This window comes from Mya arenaria, chromosome 10 (assembly GCF_026914265.1).
Source record: "Mya arenaria isolate MELC-2E11 chromosome 10, ASM2691426v1".
Taxonomy (NCBI): Eukaryota; Metazoa; Mollusca; class Bivalvia; order Myida; family Myidae; genus Mya; species Mya arenaria.
The window spans coordinates 20,581,052-20,595,787 of NC_069131.1; the positions used below are offsets into that span (position 1 = coordinate 20,581,052).

The 14,736-nt window shown below is 33.7% G+C and overlaps 1 protein-coding gene across 4 annotated transcripts; it reads left to right on the forward strand.

Annotated features, from left to right (window-relative positions):
- Positions 1 to 813: 813 nt before the first annotated feature.
- Positions 814 to 10,139, forward strand: LOC128205916 (uncharacterized). Of its 4 annotated transcripts, none has more exons than XM_052907977.1 (6): positions 814 to 963; positions 1,195 to 1,385; positions 5,572 to 5,729; positions 6,964 to 7,130; positions 9,103 to 9,234; positions 9,642 to 10,139. In XM_052907977.1, the coding sequence occupies exons 2-6, from the start codon at positions 1,261 to 1,263 to the stop codon at positions 9,732 to 9,734; spliced, it is 675 nt and encodes a 224-aa protein (XP_052763937.1). In that variant the 5' UTR covers positions 814 to 963; positions 1,195 to 1,260; the 3' UTR covers positions 9,735 to 10,139. The 4 variants fall into 4 exon arrangements, with proteins under 4 accessions (XP_052763937.1, XP_052763936.1, XP_052763938.1 ...); XM_052907976.1 differs by having other exon boundaries at positions 853 to 956; XM_052907975.1 differs by having other exon boundaries at positions 895 to 963; positions 1,101 to 1,385.
- Positions 10,140 to 14,736: the final 4,597 nt, after the last annotated feature.

Sequence of the window (14,736 nt, forward strand, 5' to 3'; positions counted from 1 at the left end):
GTGTTTTGATTGTTGTATCAAATAAAAGAAAATTTCCTACATGTGATAACACATTAAACAGAACTTACAAACATTGCATCAAAAAATAAATTACTTTTTGTGGTAAACGTGTATTTACAAATCGTTGAAACGTAATACCTTGTACTTTGTAGCGCAATATAGAATAGTGAAGCCTTAAACTTGTAATAAGGCATTGTGTTTTTGTGAATTTCATTATCGAAAGTCAATTGTTTACATTGACAACTAGGACTGTTAAACAGATAAGACATTGTTATTTGTGCAAGGGCGTTATTTTGAATTCTGTTAGAGGATACATCTATGAATTTCTAGATAGTTTAATGCGAAACCCATTGGCATTAATCAAGATAATTATCTGGTGTCAGTGCGCGAAAAGTCAGAGTCATGTTCTGCATTTCATGCAAGTAGAAATAGGTAGGGGAAATAATAAGAACCGAAATTTGGTTCAGAATCATCATCAACCTCCCATGACTGGACCAGCGCGGGCGCAACCTTCTTCGCAATATCCTTTTATCTCCGCATTATTTTGCATATATGAAATAATACCAAAACAAGTCAGTAGTCGAAAGTTTTAACATGAACCCGTTCAATTTCACTTGTGTTTTGTTATTTTGTATTGTGTTTATAAACTCATATGCTCAATTATGAGCCTAGGATAATTAAACATAAACATTGAATATTTTCAATCAATAATACTAATTAGTCATTGTTATTGGTGCATAAGACGATTTCTTTATGTGTCGTATTATCGATGAAATACTATACCAAACAATCATAAGCATTCAGTAAGATAACACTCTTTTGATTTCAATACAATAAGTGCCACAGTGTTAATGACAAACCTCATGAATAAAGGATTTACAACTATTTACGCCATATATTTGTGCGCTGTCGGAATTGCATTAATAAACTGAAATAGGAAATATAAAGTGCATGAGGTAAACGGTAACTAAACTGGGATTTATTAGAATATCAAGTTCTGGCCCCGATTGCTCGAAACTTCTGAAGTCCCTTATGACAGGATTAACCTAAGCTCTCAATTTTGTGTTTCTATAATGTGCGTTATTTTTACTTTTTTTAAGAGTTTTTAGACGGTATATAGGAGTTATCTGTATGAAAATCACAATAAACTGTTTTTATTTATCAAAATCAATTTTAAGTATGTATTTTGGCTAGTTGAAATAAGCTACTTAAGCCTGTTAAGCTTAAGAAGTTTCGAGAAATTGGGGCAAGGCTGTTTAAATGGAAGCGGATGAGCAATTGGAAGAAGATATTGAAAGAACAACATTAGGGGTTAAAATCAGAATAGCCCAAATGGCTGGACCGGCGCAGGCACAACCTTCTTACCATTTGCCGAAGATGTTCAGGTAACAGGGTGAGGAATCACGTGACTTCAACGGGGTTCTCATACGAGTCACTAAAGTTTAAAGCCGATGTAAACAAGCAAGAAAGTGACGTTAATTCCTACACAACTTTTTAGATAAAAAAGATATGAAAATATTTCTTAGCCTATAATAGACAATGATATTTTCTGCTTCTTAAAGTGTGGAATATTTTAAATTTGCTTGTTTTCGTTGGCCGAAATTTCAACTTGACGGGAATATGTAAAAAAAGATGAAACGCTGTGTGCGCCGTGAGTCTTTGTTATGTATACATTTCTTAGAAATTAGAAGTATTTAAAGGGGCTGTACACCTTATGATGAAATAGCGAAAAAAATAAAAATGGCGAAAACTGATATAAACTTGGGGCCGAATTCAGAACATCCACTCTCACTCACACTCCAACCACATTCCCGTAAGGGACACTCAAGTGATCACTTGAGTGGAATAAGGGGAGTGACACTCAAGTGATCTGTTCATATTCACACGACTTGCTAACACTCCACTTCATCAAGTGACCAATACAGTACAAATACATGTATGTTTTCATGATCATAACGGATTATCTGTTTGACTATGGTGGTGTCATACACTGTCAACATGTGTTCATTTGAGATTTGAGTACCTTATTATTAGATATGGCGACAAACAAATGACAATAATTATTATTCTGAAACTGAATTTAACAGTTTCAAGCAATTGGTTAATAAAACATAAATAATTTGGATTGTAAATATGTGATGCAAAATGCGTTAAAATGCATGTTTGTTTAATATTTAGCCGTTTTCCATTGAATCACGTGATTTGAATATGTATTCGTATACAATCTTGCTTTTGTAGTCTGCATAAAGCGGTCTTAACGTTTGAAAATAAAAGATGAAAGTTGGAAAAATAAAAATAAATAGCACATGGATATAATTAGCGAATGAATGTACTGCTAATCGGACAATTACACCTCGCAGTGAAAACTAACTAAATAAATTAACGGACAACTGTTGATGAAGACGATAATAATAATAATAATAATAATAATAATAATAATAATAATAATAATAATTATTATTATTATTATTATTATTATTATTATTATTATTATTATTATTATTATCCAACTGACTGTATGCTGGGAAATACATATCAATTCTCTGATCACGCTCTGAAATGAACATGTTGCGCATTACCATGTACTTGAAGTTAGCGGCCCAGCGGGGTGAAGTTAGCGGGGCCGGGCGGCCTAGCTGCCTAGCGGCCTGAACTTGTTTCCTTTTTCGAAGATTTTATTTGCGTTCTTTTCTACAACACTGATAAATGTTTTTATTCACAAATCAATATCTTTTAGCGAATATCAGCATTCCCCCCCCCCCATTTTTTAGGCTGCTGGATTGAGTTTTAGGGAATTTTAGGCCGCTAGGCCGCTGGGCCGCTAACTTCACGCCGCTAAGCATGGACTGCTTGATCGACTTTTGAAAAAAAATGTTAATCGCTCCAGAGTGATGAATATTGCACAAAAAAATAATAATTTGAGCATTGTTTTAGAAGAAATCTCATGTAAAAATGCTTTGAAGTAGTACTTTGAAATAGTGAACAAACTTAGGCCGCTAGGCCGCCATCTCCCAAGGCCGTTAGGCCACAAGACCGCTAGGCCGCTTAATTTACGCCGCTAGACCGCTAACTACATTAAGCTGCCTATTCTTTCAGCCGTCGTTGAATTGCAATCATCACGTTTACTGGGCGTTGAAGATCGGCATGAAAGAAAACAAATATGTGATTGGTCCATCCATTAAAAAGTCCACGTTATTGAAGTACATGCACTTCAATGGATTATCCCGGTCTCTTAAATATTTTCTAGGAATGAGGATGTCACTTATTTGTTCCACATATCTGATATATTCACTTGCCATGTACATTTATCACTCACACTCATTCAATTCCTATTCACAATCAATCCTCGAGGGTGGTTCAAGTGGCCTAGCCGAGCACTCACAAATGTGCCACTCACGCAAAACACTTGAGTCTCACTCACACCTGTGAATAAGGATATACCTTCCACTCGAAAATATCTCGACCGTTATGTGATTACAGAGGATTAACTCATTGAGTGTGAGTGAGAGTGATAGTTCTGAATTCGGTCCTTTGTTATCGATGTGTACAATGCATTGAAACTTACTAACCGAAGTACCACATAGTTGAAAATTATTTTAGCAGTTGTTTCGTTTTTTTCCATTAAAAAAGATTTTTAGGTAGACAGGTCTACTATCATGAAAAAATAATGAGTGGTTTATAATGACGTCAGAAACAAATAAAATGGATCCAACCAGCAACACATGTAATCACGTTTTTTTTTATCTAACAGTTTTATGATAAATTGGACATTAACAGTAAAGTTATTTAAAGTTAATGTTTTCAGTACAGATAACGGGGTTGGCTGGAGTATGAATTGTGTTCGATTTGAATGTATTCATCACTCCATCAATTTATCCACCTTTTGTAAACATTTGGTGAAACAAACGTGGGCCGACTCCGTCTCTTACAGAGCGACAATGGGTATTATGGATGTATCCCCATGGCGGCCTACCTAGAACATAAATTTAACGTTTCATAATCAATCAAATGGATGAATATAAATTAACTTCATGAAAGAAGAAAAGTTTAATGTTGAATGAATTATCGCCACAGTTAAGGGAGATATTAAAACTTTTGAGTAAAATAAAATAATCATGTTATAATAAATTATATTATTAAGTAATAATGTAAAGCCTTTGAATTAACTAAAATGTCTTTATTTAGGTGAGAAGAATTCAATTTAACAATAGCATGTATAAAATTCACATTTACAAATCATTTCTTGAAAATTTGATATTCATTCAAAGATCTTAAAGACATGTAATAAACCATTAGTTTAATGAAAGAAATTAACAAAAATAATTGTTAACACATGTCTGACTTCTTAAATATTACTAATTATTAAGAAATATATTCAAAACAATGACTCACGGCGCATACAGCGTTGCATCGTTCTGCAAAATCCCGTCGAGTAAAACATTTTGGCCAAGAATTGCAGCGTTAAAATACAAGCAAATCTAAAATATTTCACACTTGTTGAAACAGAAAATAGCATAGTCTTTATTAGGCTATGAACTATTTCCATATATTTTCTCTAAAACGGTTACATAGGAATTAACGTTACTTTCTTGTTTGTTTACATCAGTTATGACTCGTGCTGATCCATATAAGAACCCCGTTGAAGTCACGTGATTCCGCATCCTAATGTGTATTATAGAGTAATCATTTCTGTGTATTCAACAAAGTATAGTTATGCGTGGTTACGGTTTAAGTGTTTATTTCTAGTACTAGTGATATTAGATAATGGTTATCAAGAGCTTACATGTACAGGGGTGTGGCTTAAAAGCAAGACGTCTATTGACCTTAGTTTAAGTACACAACAGTAAGCAACTGTTGTTGTTTTCCACCAAACTATAAAATCATTAAAACACTTCCCTGATATACTATTTTAAAAAGGCGCATCCAGGAACTCCTGTAGTACATGTTTGTTGTACTCTTAAACAGTGTAGGGCAGGGTTTTTAGGCTTTATTCGGTATAAGAGAACTCGAATCAAAACTCTACATGTATAGAGACATGACAAGATGTGTGGCTATTAATAAGAGTTAAATACACAACTGTTAATGTTTCAACCAAATTTTTAAAGTAACATGAAACTTTCCTCGTGAACCATTTTAAAAACCATGTAAAAGGAGTTCCTGTAGGACATTTGTTTTGTACTTGGTAACATTGTAGGAAGAATTTGTATTTTTTGCATTCAAATTTGGAAAGACATATATAACGTGTGGCATTGGGACATTGTAGTCGAACAACAGCTAAATAAACAGCTGCACAGACCTAAAACAAAACTACACACACTGCTCTCAAATCCACGACAGCTGAACTGACATTGGGTTTAAGATGGACGCACACGAACACATATAATACCATCGCCGGGTCCCCACGAATATTAAATCCATTCGTTAAACACAATTCATCAGTTACCGAAATGGTTGATTGTGGGTATCCGATGTCAATTTGACGATGGCGTGGATGTAAATGATGTCACAAAAACTAACATTTATAAATGCATCGACACTGAGTGTTTTAAGAAAATGTTTTCTCTTTATCAGGGTTGGAGAACACTTAGGGTCGGAGGATCGAAGCACGGAGTTCAAAGAAGGTCCGCGGTTTATCGAAAATGACTTTCGTCCCAATGTGGCGAAATATGTGTCAGCATTTATCAACAGCCATAAAAACGGGACTCTCTATATAGGAGTCGATGATACCGGTAAAGTATATCACTAATATACATATAAATTGCGCCGGACGTTCAGCAGAAAACTTTGGATAGGTGTTCAAACATCTTTTTACGCCTATCAGGATATCCCTTCTATTTCCTGTACGAACTACAAAAAAAAACGGGAATCTAGATTATATACGGTTTTTAAAGATAACGATGAAGTTTAAAACGCCTGTTTCGCTCTCATTGCAAGCCTTCTTTTTTATAAGGTGGTGAAAACCCTAGGGAGTTATTTTAAATAAGGACATATTTTATTTTAACCCTATGTCACGTGAAGGGCTATCAATTGAACCAAAAAAAGGAGGATCAAAGGAAGTGTGATATTGATGAGGCAATCAAAGACATAAAGCCGAATATATTCCCGAAAGACTACTCCGTTGACATTATACCCGTAGCAGATGAAAGCGGATATTTAGCGGGTAAATCATAGTATATGTGGACATTTTTATTACTACGAGTTGAGCGATTTAAGGCAGCATTGATCGTGTACATGTTAAATGTACATCAATGTGATAGTTTAATTAGTTTTTATCAAAAATAATCGATAAATGTTTATTCACAAGCATACTGTTCCACTGTACCATCGTCAGGTGTTCCGTTGAGTGAAAGTTAGATACATGTTAAATAAGTCGAAGCAGAAATTAATTCACAATATTTTATTTACGGTTAATTTAGCACAGGAGGTCATTTAGTGCAATCCGTTGGTTTGGGTTTCAATTTGTTTATAGATAAATATTATTTTTATTTCATTCATTTGTATTAAATTCATTGTAATTTGGATAAAAGCATATCGGTATGCACTTTCATTTTAGCTCAAGGATAAAAAATAAGGAAATAATCAGCAAATACAAACAAAGAAACCTAACCTTTCGCGAACTCCAAGAAACCTTTCGCAAACTCAATGATACACTTTTTTAAAATTAGCAATTATTTTTGGCAATTAATTTGTTTAGAAACATTTAGAGTGACTTTTTGTTCTGAACAATAAGAGCAATGTTATATAACCATGTGCAATACAGAAAAAAACTTGTATTAAACCGGAAACAAGATATTGCATGTGATGTATAAAAGATATATAGATAAAAATATCGCACAAACAACTTTCAAGACTTTCGAAGGGATTCAAAAAGGGACATTTGGTTCCAACGTGAGGTGTCCCTTTAGTATCCCTGGAAAATAAAGAAAGTGTCGATCCTGTTAATCTCGAACTTGATGATTACAGAAGGGTATAGATCAGGATGGTACTCCGTTGTGATATGTATCGTTGTGCAAGGAAGTCGTATAAACACCAATGGGCAGCTCTACAGCACACTTCAAGGCACCTTTGAGCGAAGAGACGGCGGGGTGCATACATTGAACACTCGGGCTATACACAACTTCTACAAAAAAGTATGGACATTCGTGGAATGGAGTAAATAAAGGATATTTGTTGATTTCAGTGTAAGATCGTATTTTATTTTACGAGTGTCAAAGAAAAACACATGTTCACGAGTGGCGATAGTTTGTCTATGAACACGATTGAAATTGAATACGATCTTACACTGATATCAACAATTTTTCTGTTTCTTTTATGCTTATTTTTGGAGTTTTATTAGTATTCTCATTTATTTTTTTAAAATACTCCCGTTTTGAAGATTGTTTTCAATGCCGCTAAGCGTGGGACGCCGCTCACGCAAAAATATAGTAGCTGTCAATTTTCTTTTTCCGGTTCGTCAATACATGACCAAATTACTATGCCTCCATTTTTTATTGAAAATATGAAAGATGGAATATGTTTGCAAAACAATTGCGGAAAATCATTGGACAAAACATTTTTTAGTTTTAGAGTTTGATACATTATACATGGGTATACAGTCACCCATCACTTTCAGAAACAAGTCATTTTCACTTGATGGATAATTCGAAAGTGGCTTGTGTAGTTTTGATCAAGGGGAAGTAAAAACATTGGATTTTAAAAGTAGTTTTTGAACTTGATAGGCTGACTTTTAATTTTGCAGAGAAAATATCAAATTGAAATTTTCGTTTTCGTTATTTAACTGATTTAACACCATATTCCATCGAAAGGCATGAAAGAAATGAAACAATTATCAAATATATATTTCTTTCATGCTTTACGATGAAATATGGGGTTTAAACAGTGAAATAACAACAGTGAAAATATATATTTGATATTTTCACTGCAAAATGAGGAGTGAAAATATCAACTTTCAGAACTACTTTAAAATTCCTTTGTAGTGACTTGATTTGATCAAAATAGAACACTGGACGTCAATAAATTAAAGAAATGTTTTAGAAATTTAAATAAATATATTTTTTGAAATTACCAACTTACCGTCTATTACCGGTTATCGCGTTTTTCAAACATTTTCCTGATCTTTGAAGCTGAATGTTCGAACATTTACTTTCATACCAAACAAATTACAGACAAAAACAACTGTTCGAACTTAAATATAATTTTATATCATCGTTCAAATGTATTTAAACGGTTTGCCGTTGTAGTACGTAAAATGAGCTTCCTAGAAAATTCACACAACAATTCACAGATAGATCCGATATTTTTTACCCCACCCACACCTCAAAATTTGTCAACAAACTAGCGTGGCATTCACTCTTTATCTGGAAAACAAACCTTTTTTAAAGCGAAACAGACTGGTCTCTGACAGTAAGATGACTGAATATGAATTTACTATGAAACACATGAAGTCTTAAACGAAGAAGAATGTTTAAAATCCAATGAGTATCCGCAATTTTTTGCTAACACATTTGACCTTCCAAATTTCCATTCATTAAATAGCGGCGTAGTAATTTGTTTATGTATTCATGCCCATCTTAAAATAAAAGTGTTTTCTTTATTTTTTGGAACATATGTGCAATAATAAAACTACATTGTTTACTGTACATAAAGCTTTGCACTAAAAAGCGAGCGAATAATAAGCTATAATAATAAATAGCAGAGACTTATTTCCCAAAAAAACGAAAATAGAAAAGTTAACAGCTATAATTATGCATGAGGGTCGCCCAACGGGTAGCGGCGTAAAACCCAACCTTTTCAAAAAGGGGGTAATTCAGAAATAAATAAAAAAAAACTAATAATACTCCGAAAATAAGCATAAAAGAAACAGAAAATATGTTTATTTCAGTGTAAGATGGTATTTTATTTCACGAGTGTCATAGAAAAACATAAAAAATGTATTTTTTCTATGATCACGAGTGAAATTAAATAAAACAAACAAATATCCTATATATATATTTCAAATTTCGTTTTATCGTTAAAGTTATCATATTAGAATACAGATTACATTAAATTATGTAATTTTGATGCTGTTTCGCAAAAAACTAGACTGTTATCATACCGTTTAAGAAATACCAAAGTAAGAGAAACTCGTTGGAAAAAGAAATACAAGAATTGCTTGGTACAATTAGAGAACTCCGAGACGAAATAGAAAAATTAAAACTTCATCAAGTTGAACATGCGAAGGTCCAAGGAGCAGAGGTTAGTACAAAAGTGGTATTTTACTTCTCAATGTATGAATGCCATAATATTGTTAGTAAAGCTAAAGAAGAAGCATACACAACCGCTTTAAACTCTGCGTTTACATTTGGTTGCCGTTTAAAAATAAGTTGGTTGTCAAAATGCGCAAGTAAAGATAATAATAATAATGTCTAATAAGTGACGAATCAGCGAACAAAATACCATCCTGAGTTAATATATTCTGTCTGGATTTAGTGCATTGTAATTATACAATGATGTTTGTTTTACGAAATCGTAATTTTAGTATTTGATATCTCATCTATAGCAACTTGTGTTCAGTTCTGGCGCCAATCGTTTTCTGGATTTTGAGAGAAGAAAGGTATCTTACTATAGATTGTTTACATGTGATTTATTTCAATCTTTTCCAGGCGTCGAAACAGACCATAGAAGAAATCAAGAAACTTCGTACCATCATTGAATCACAACCTAAGAAATCATCAAAAGTGTGTACAATATCCTAGAACAGTACTTTAGTTGTTTTTATCAGTCAAATTTTGGCACTCTCAGTATAAGATGCAATTGTAAAAAACATTTCATAAAATACTGTCATGTAATCCTGCGGCTTAAAGGTACTCAATCAAGGATTATACCAACATGTTTTACACTTTCATTGTTGGATGTGAGTTATTTTACTTACTTTTCTGAACAAACACCAAACTTAAAATCGAAGATAACATTTTTTAGCATTTTTATTCAATGTCCGACCCTAAAATCGTACAAGAGTCCCTTTAAATTGAAAGGAAATATTGTGCAAGACGATATAGTTGCGTTCTATCTTGTTAATGGCGTTCTAAGTAAATAATGTATCACGGCTTAGGCTTCCGTTCGAAAAGTTATTAAACGTTTCAATAAATAACTTAAAACTCGATTGTCTTCATTGTCATTTTTCTTATCAATAATAGATAATCATTATTTTGTCAGTAAGTATACCGGGACAAGCACGAATGAACTTTCTGTAAGACTAGAGCATAGGCATAACAGACATACAAAGACAGTCTACAATTACCTCACAGTCAATAAATATCATTGTGACACAATAGTCCAGTGTCACTTTTCCATATTTGTCCTCAACGTTCTACATTACATTTACAAGTCATCATTTATCTGTGGAATAACTATGACTCTCTAGCTCGAGAGTAAAAAACCAGACGTGTTGGCTTGGAAGCAAGAACCAGATTCTCGGAGCTACGGGCTATCGGCCCTCACCTCAATATTCAACTGACTACGTCATATCCACGTAATCTCACCTAGCTACCTTCGTAGCCTAGGTATTTCCTTAGTTAACTGTTCGGTTGACGATGGCTCATATCAAGTCCGAATATGTCCGGAACAAATATTCTCTGATACGATTTGATTTAAATAAAAAAAGAAAAAGAATTTTCGCGAAATTTGATACAGCGACTGTTTTTATCACTCACCGAACAAAATAAATATTATACAAATTCAATGCAAAATAAAGCAAAATTGTGGTGTTAACTGACACCAATTGTACATTATTCTGCTCACAATTAGTAAGGCAACTACATATATTTTACTTGAAATAAGCGCAACACGTATGTTATTCGGAAAGTTTATCAGATTCACCTGGATTCTTATACATTAAACATTGTCGGCAAGAGTAACCATCAATTGATAATAATTACCGGAGTTGATCTCTGCACACTCTAAATGGTGTATTTAAATTAAACAGGTACATAACCCTGTTGTAAATGGGACAATCAATGATTATCGCAGCTGACTTCGATATTGAAACATAACAACTATACCACCAAGTTTCCTTTTATTATGTTTTGATGATAAATACTTGAGAACTGTCCGCACAAGAAATTAACAAACGATATTTAATGCGAAGTAATATTGTAACTCCTGGGTCAATGGGGCGATCTTTCTCACGATCGCACGTGTCACCAAGATTCATGATGATTCGATAAGATTAAGCTGACGCTGACGCTCAACGCAACTCCCTTCATATCGCTCATTCATTTGACACAAGAAATATACAAAAAAGTTAAAAGGGTCATTTGTTGCGTTGCACATTCCACTGTTTTCTATGGCCAGACTCAATAAAAATTTATATTAAAAACTACAGAAACAAGCCCAGTAGTCGTAAGTTTAAAAATAAAACCCGTTTAATGGCATGGGGTCAACGCCAAAGACATAGAACACAAAAACAAACAATCAGAAACCATAAACATGTAACAAGAACACAAAACTTCTCAAACAACGCACTGGTTATATAATAAATAAAACTAGGGGTGTTTATCAAGGATTTTTATGTACCGCCTTGGAACAGTCAGTAAAATGTAAATTAACTGGGGGTTAAAACTACTTTTCTGTGCACAACCTCGCTCTTATTAAACCAAAACAAAACCGAATCATTGTCATACTACAACCACAATTTATATCAAACAAAAAGCAACCCCTCATCTTTCAGTAGGAATTAAGTACCTATTAATTTACTTACTTTCATGAAAATAGTTTTTTTAGACTTTTTGTGTTATGCCAAGATCCTGCCAAATTTGGGAATTTTCATTATTGTTCATGCTTTAGTTGCCATAGCAATCGCTAAATGATAAAAATACATGCATTATGTGCGTTGTGATCTTCGTTCAGCATACCAAGTTTCATGCTATGTTTTTATCTGAAAAGAGCGCAAAGGTTAAGGGACAGTGAACAATACAAATTTCACTAATTATAAATTCATAAACAATTGCCGAATATAAATGTCTGTTTAGTATTGACTAATGGTTAACAACGTTACGAATAACTAAAATTGCGGATCTTGGTCTTCTGGTTATTTTTTTTCAATCTGGATGATTTTTAAAATTTTCATATTTCGGATTTATTTCAAATTGCTTAAGGAGAAAAACAATGATATTAGTTCCGTTATTTTCTGTAACAATCTACAATTCGGGGCGTACATTGTTGCATACAATATGAACACGTAAAACGTTAGATTTGCGAGCCGTGAAGACAACAACATGCACAACTTGGTCAGCTTGATACAATGAGTTTTGGTGAACGTTTGATAAAAGTTCCAGTTTTTAAGCAATTTATATATAAAAGACTACAGAAATAAGCTTTATAACCAAAAGTTTAAACACAAACCCGGTTTAATGGCACAGGGTAAACGTCAAAAACATAGAACACAAAAACAAAACATCAAAATCAAGAAACATGGAACAACAGCACAAAACTCCACAAACAACACAGTGCTAAGTCATAGTACTATGTCATAGTAGTATGTACTATGTCATAAACTAGGTGTGTGTATCACGGGATGTTAGGTACCGCCTTGGAACGGTCAGTAAAATGTAAACTTAATGGGGATTTAAACCATTTTAAAATTTAAAAATGCATTCCAATCGCCATTATCCTCAATGACGAACGTCATTAAGGGGAGTTTATGTTATAACATTTGTATGCAAATTGCCCTTACATGTCAAGCTACTTTCAGTTATATTTCGCGCCACAGATAAACTTCCTTGTTCATTATAATTGTTCAAATAAATTATGCGCTAACGCCAGTATAAGCATTATTAACCTAAGGATATCGTAACTAACATTCGGGTCTATGTAATGACGATGTGGTTGATATTCTATTTATAGAAAAGAAAAAAAAAAACGGATTTTTTTAATATTGTTACACTTAAAATGTACTGGTAAAAATTTATTGAATGAAAAAAGGATCCTTCTATTGAAAACACATGAAACTCACAAACTTTGTATCAATAAATAAATGATCATTTTCATTAACATGTACATGGACTTACGAAACGTAGAAAAGATACCATAGGATAATTTAGTTTAATACAACCTTGAACATGTTATAGGGTATCTCGTTTTGTCAAGTTTAAATCGAATGTATATTCTTTACATTGACAACTTGTGTCTGATTGTGCAATTAATGATTATTATTAATGTAGTTGACGCTTACCTTGTGAGTTTTGTTAGAACATAATTATAAAGAACTAAATACTTCAAGATTGGCATTAAATCAGATATCACTTGCTTTACGTGCCACAGTGACACACGTTACGAAGAACGGGTTTAAAGATGTTCGTGTCACGTATTTGTTTGCTGTCAGAACCGCGTTTATCATCTTAAATATGAGATATGAACTGATTTAGGGAGGCTTGGATGTATAAAGAACAATGTCGCGTTCTACTTCAAATGGAAATGCTTGCGAAATGGGCAGAAGTAATATAAAAACTCAAATCTAGGATCGGAATCAGCCAAAGCCTCCTTTGTCTGGACCAGCGCAGGCACAAACTTTTTCTCAACTGCCTTTGATGTTCAGGCACGCACTCGAGAATTTGCGAGAAACTGGGGTCAGGTACTTATATATACTATAGAGTAGGTTTTTTTTTAACCAAACTTCAGGGATTATTCTCATTTCAACTAGGTGAAATTTTAATTGTATTTGGTAGACGCAAACCCATAACAATTGTCCATGCAAATAAATAGTTTCCGAGTTGATAGATGTTCATCCAGGCATTCATGTAGAACGTATGTAATTCTCAGGAAAACTTATAGGGCAGCATATCTAAATCGGGAACAATTGGAAACTATTGAATCAAAGCTTAAAATAGCTGAGAAAAACACATATCGGAAAGATGCACCCGATGCTCTCCATCTAAGGCAGCTAGCGTAGAGCTCAGGGTGTTTTGATTTCACCATGCACATTTCAAAGATTTTCTATAAAGTGAGATCATAACATATACGTTATTAGGTGCGATTACAAAGAATTTACGTAAAAGGGAGCGTAACTTACGGGCGCAACTTAGGGGCGCAACCTTTTAACGTTCGCTTCTCGCTAAGAAGACAAATGTGTATAGCATATAAACCGAAGAAGATTTTAACGATTTGGAATCCAAAATGGGGGATTTTTAGCGTGATTAAATACTTTTTTCTCCGATATTGACATAAATGGTAAACTTAGACGATTTAAATCCGCTAGTGGTTATGCCTACATATAAAGTGTATAAAGACGTCGTCATTTGTAATTTATCTATTCACTGGATCGACAATGATTGATTTCTTCTTCAAATATTTGCCTCTTTGAATTAGTATTGGAGAACATATTGGAGAAGGGGATCGTAGCACAGAATTCAAAGAAGGAACAGGGTTTATTCACCATGAATTTCGTGCCAACGTTGCGAAATATGTGTCAGCTTTTGTCAACAACCATGAGAATGGAAGGCTATTCATAGGAGTAAATGATCGAGGTTAACTCTAACACGAACTTACATTTAAAATGCGATCGCCGTTCAGCTGAATACTCTGGATAGGCGTTTAAACCTCTTATAACACAAATCAGGATATGCAAGTGTTCCAGCAGGCAGAGGATTTGTTTATAAGTATCCCTAGTCTTGGCCTTAAGAAACATCGAATAAATAATTGATTCACGATACTACAAAGGCTCATTTTAGATGTTTCTCTCTCATTTCCAGTAAAGAAAAT

Coding starts and splice junctions, on each gene's coding strand:
- LOC128205916 (XM_052907977.1), top strand. CDS start 1,261: ATGGAAGCGGATGAGCAATTGGAAGAAGATATTGAAAGAACAACATTA. Junction 1,386..5,571: donor CATTTGCCGAAGATGTTCAG/GTAACAGGGTGA, acceptor TCTCTTTATCAG/GGTTGGAGAACACTTAGGGT. Junction 5,730..6,963: donor TATAGGAGTCGATGATACCG/GTAAAGTATATC, acceptor TGATGATTACAG/AAGGGTATAGATCAGGATGG.